Here is a 4838-nt window from a genome sequence, read left to right as displayed (position 1 = left end):
AAATGACTTTATTTGTCAATGCTACTTATGTGATTTGGATTGTCACAAAGTTTGCTTCAAAATAGTTTTTACTATATAAACATTGCACTTTTGTTTTACTTATTTACTATTTCTCAAAATTTCAGTATTTTAGATGAAGAAAAAGTTCATATGACTTGTAATAATGTCAGTTGAAGTTTGTATTAGTTTAATTTTTATTATTTATTTAATAACTAATTTTAAGGAGATAAATATTTTCATTAATACATATATATAAACTAACAAGATCGTCTAACTTCAAAATATATTATTTTATAATGTTCTGAATTATTTGTTTTTAAAACAACTCACAACAAATTTGAAAATATGTGGATATATATGAATCATTTAAAATTTATCATTTACAAATAATTTTATATTCAATAATATAGAAAAACATTTTCATGTTGTCCCTACACTAAATTAAAATCTAATAACTATATAAAAAAAAGAGAACATTTATTAAAAGTCCTATTTATTTATGTAAGTACAAAATTTATTAGAAACTTTGTTATTGCACATTTATTCTTTCGTTATAACATTATAAATTCTCTTAGTTATTACTAATTATTGCAAATGTTATTCACACTCTTTTACATCCTTTAGTTATAACATTATGAATTCTCGTAGTTATTACATTAATTATATCTATCTTTCATCTTTCCTTATATTAACCTTTGACCAATAATTTTTCATATTATTATACCGTCCCTATATATGTTATAACAGGGGTTGAAGTATATGAACTATATCTTTTTTTTGTGTAGGACAAACATGTGATTATATATATAATTTCACAGATAGAATATATTCTTTAATTTTAACTTTTAGTTTTTTCGGAAAAAAAAAAAGGAAACTTTTCTCAGTTAACTATGGATAATTAGATAACTATCTTTGATTTATGTACACAGTCAATAGAGAAGGCAAATATGAGAGCCAACAACAAGAATGACATCTATTATGTTATAACTTATAAAATAAAAATTAATATACAAAAATAGTTCTAAAAAATACATCTAAATAGTCTAACGTGGAATACACCTTCAAAGCACATCTGGTTAGATGACAAGAAAAATGCACAATAAATATCGTCTATAAGGTAATATTAGTAAGATACAACTAATTACATGATTGACTCTCATAAAGTTGAAATAAATATATGCAATATTGCATTTAACTAATAAAATATTGCATTGACCATCTTCATAGGTTCGCATAAATAAGAGATAAATATGACGATCCAGATTGAACATTCATAAAAGAATCTGCAATATTATGTTGTGCAAAACTTATTATTCAAATCTTCACTTAAATAAGCAATACTATTTACTATAACATATATTTTCTGAATTGGTAATCATGTGCAACACACGTGTCGGAAAACTAGTATATTACTATAAGTGGGAAAAAAAAATGTTAAAAGTAGAATTACGGTTTTACCCCTACTATAAATTAAAATGTTATAAAACATTTAACTATTTAATTTAAATATTAAATTGTTCCATTTTAATTAACAAGTTAACGACTTTTGCACTTCCTTAGATTAATTTCTAATTAAAATATCTAATTTAATAATACTTATCATCTATAATCTATATGTATATAATAATAAATTAATAATCATATATCATATATCATATCATCATATTTTTTATTTTCTTTAAAAAGAAATATATATCATATCATCATATATCATATATTATTAAAAGTGGGAACCATCAAATTGCAAAGTTGGATTAGCATTTTGCCCCTACACTAAATTAAAATGTTGTAAAGTATTTATATTAATTAATTATTAACTACTAATCCAACACAAAAGTTAATTTTTTATTCATCATATATTACTATAAGTGGGAACAAAAAATGTTAAAAGTTGAATTACGGTTTCCAATATGGCTTTTAAGCATTTTCAGTTTTCTAAGCATCAAGATATTTCAGTCTTCTATGACGTATGTTTAATCAAATTAAATTAAATTGAATGATACAATAGATGCATGGAATCTATTTAGTTAGGAATATGAATAGCTAACATCATTAAATCTATATATATATATATATATATATATATATATTGTAATCTATTATCATTTCTTTACTTTTTATCCTCTCTATATAGTTCTCGATATTTCTTGTATTTGTCTTTCTTTAATATATTTCTCTTTTCTTGATTTGTTTTTGCTAATTATTAATTCTTATTTATTTATCTTTTGTTTCAGGTTTTTACCTTATGATTTTGAATTCTTCTCTTCTCATTCACATCATCAGGTAAGTAATAGGTATGATGTTCGTTTTCACAAAAATATAATGTAATCTGTAGGGAAATTGTGATATTTATGACATTTTTTAGTAGTATAAATGATATAGACTTTAGATTCATACAAAATTATTATTCCTTTGAGTGGATACTTTTTGAAGATGTACACCCAGTATTATAAATACTTCAACCATTTATATCAAGTTCCTTATTCGTGAGTATAGATCTATTATATTATATTCCGTAATATGATTATATTTAAATAATTTAATTAATATTTTTCTGTCAAATTTACATATGAAAAGACTCATAATCTTGAATCAAACAAAGAAAGTTGTACGTGCAATTACATTTTTATATATCAATTAAAATTTCTAATGCCACTAATTATTAATTATCTCTATCACAAATAAACACTATTTTGCAAGTGTATTCCATGAAATTGACAATGATACATTATCCACCTTAAAGAAACATATGTTTATCACTATTTCTACAACATGAAATACGACTTTATTCAGCAACAACTTCTTGATATGCATGTGTCTGTAAAAAGGATGATGTTATAATTTCTTACACAAGATACAAACTTGAAAATGTGTGAAACACTTGCAAACATAATCAACGTTACTCATGTCACATATAAACTATTTGTTGTTGAAATATTAAAAAAAAAGAAGGTAAGTGTTGTACTAAGTATAAGATATATTAGAATTATATAAGAAAAATATCACATATACCAATTCAATTGATTGGGTATAATTACTATTGTGAACCAAGCTGACTCGGTAAGGGCCTATGGGCAATTTGGGACTTTTATTTGGGATCCAGCCCCAATTAGTATCTCGGTTAAAAAGGACTAGAAGTTAGAAGAATAGTTATGCAATTATGTTGAAGCTCTGGTTGTCAGTTATCTCTCATACCCTTTCTCTGTTCTAGTCTCATCCCCTTCTAGTTACCTTCTTCTATGTTAGTCTATATGTAATTAGTATGTTATTACTTTGTTGTGCATATTATACGTTGTACTTTGAATCTAATGTTGGGAATCGAGTTTGTTTCATTGGTGCTTTCATCCAGAGGTCTTCAATGGAGGACCAAATATATCGAACAATAGAAGATTCAATCAAGGTCGTGAAGGATACTTGGTCGAAGGATCTCGCTGAAATTCGTTCCATGTTACGCAAGTTGGTTGGAAACCTTCCTATGAGTAAATCTGGAACGGTGGAATTTCAACGATTTTGTGGCGAGAATACAGAGTTATGGATTTCTCAGGCAGAACACTACTTTAATTTCTATGAAATTGCAGAAAATAACAAGTTATATCTTGCCTCGTCCTATCTAGATGGAGCGGCTTTAACTTGGTACCGCTGGCTTTTTCAGAACAAGCAATTGGCAGATTGGGAACACTTTGCTGCAAAAGTGTTGATTCGCTTCCATAAACTACATCTCAAATCACCAGAAGATCGCTTAGCCAATATCTTGCGGGTACTCTTTGGGACTAAGTACCCAAGTCGTTTTAAGGCTGTTTCATCAGATTTAAGTGAGTTAGATATACATTCGACATGCCTTGCACAAGTAACCAAGTCACCCTTGCCTCAAAACTATGATGAGCTATCAGAATACCCGACCAAAATTGATGAGCACAAGATGTTTGATGAAATGTTAAATAGTAACTCCCCCAAGGTATTTACAGTGGCTTTAGATGCTCCTTTTGAAATTTTCGATGAAGATGTTATAGGTCCTGATGGTAGCAAAGTCCAGTTGTTCTATGGGCATCCTCAAATAGATATGTCAGGGAGTTATGTTACAACAATTTCTCTGGATTGTGGCTCTTGTAAACAAGAAATTGGTTTTGAGTTTTTTGAAGACATGTATCTTGCGGAATATTTCTTGGAGCCTGAGAGTACTGATGATTTATATCTGGATAAATTTTTTATAAAGAATGAAAGTGGTATTCCAATAAGTGAACTGCCTTCGGATGAAATGACCTCCAAGGATCAGGGGCAGCTCAACATAAATCGAGGCCTAAAGCGAATTTTCAACTAGAGGCCTAAAATCTAAACAAACATTATATGTATTTATTTTTAAAAAATATTGTTCTTACACTTTTTAAATGCAAATTGTTGCTTAATTTTTTTTATAAATGATTTTTTGATTATTTTTGCTCGGATGGTAAGCACCCCTCACTTCCAACCTAAAGTTTGCGAGTTCGAGTCACCAAGGGAGAAAAAAGGGGTGGGAGCTCCTAGGGAGGGTAAAATAAAAATAAATCTTGGGCAATTATTAGTTTTAAGTAAAATTTATCAATTCAATATTAAAAAATATCATTTTACTAAGGCAATCATTATATGAATTGTTAACATAATCCTATAAGTAATAAGTTGATAAATTTTAAATAAAGGTAAGCGTTAAAATCATAGAATTTGATTTAAGAAGTTGAATAACTTGATCCGACCTTAATGTGCTTGTTGTAATGCTAGTAATTAAGAAGATACTTATAAGAATAGAATTTTTTTCACTTTGTTCAACATTTTTTGACTATTGATTTATATTTTTGACATACTAT

General features: G+C 27.3%; 1 protein-coding gene across 1 annotated transcript; it reads left to right on the top strand.

Moving 5' to 3' along the window:
* The first annotated feature begins 3358 nt into the window (after positions 1-3358).
* Positions 3359-4318, top strand: LOC125823113 (uncharacterized). The gene is made up of 2 exons (XM_049502538.1): positions 3359-3785; positions 3849-4318. Exons 1-2 carry the CDS (start codon positions 3359-3361, stop codon positions 4316-4318), a joined length of 897 nt encoding a protein of 298 aa, XP_049358495.1.
* Positions 4319-4838: the final 520 nt, after the last annotated feature.

The sequence above is a fragment of the Solanum verrucosum genome, unplaced genomic scaffold (assembly GCF_900185275.1).
Source record: "Solanum verrucosum unplaced genomic scaffold, falcon-dt-bn FXZP01000199.1, whole genome shotgun sequence".
In the NCBI taxonomy this organism is placed as follows: domain Eukaryota; kingdom Viridiplantae; phylum Streptophyta; class Magnoliopsida; order Solanales; family Solanaceae; genus Solanum; species Solanum verrucosum.
The sequence above is the reverse complement of the archived record's forward strand: the minus strand, read 5'-3'. Positions and strand labels throughout refer to the sequence as shown.

Bases quoted from the DNA above. Each gene is read 5' to 3' on its own strand.
- LOC125823113 (XM_049502538.1), top strand. From the start codon at position 3,359: ATGGAGGACCAAATATATCGAACAATAGAAGATTCAATCAAGGTCGTG. The intron at 3,786-3,848 runs GTTTTAAGGCTG...GCCTTGCACAAG, and splicing joins TGGGACTAAGTACCCAAGTC to TAACCAAGTCACCCTTGCCT.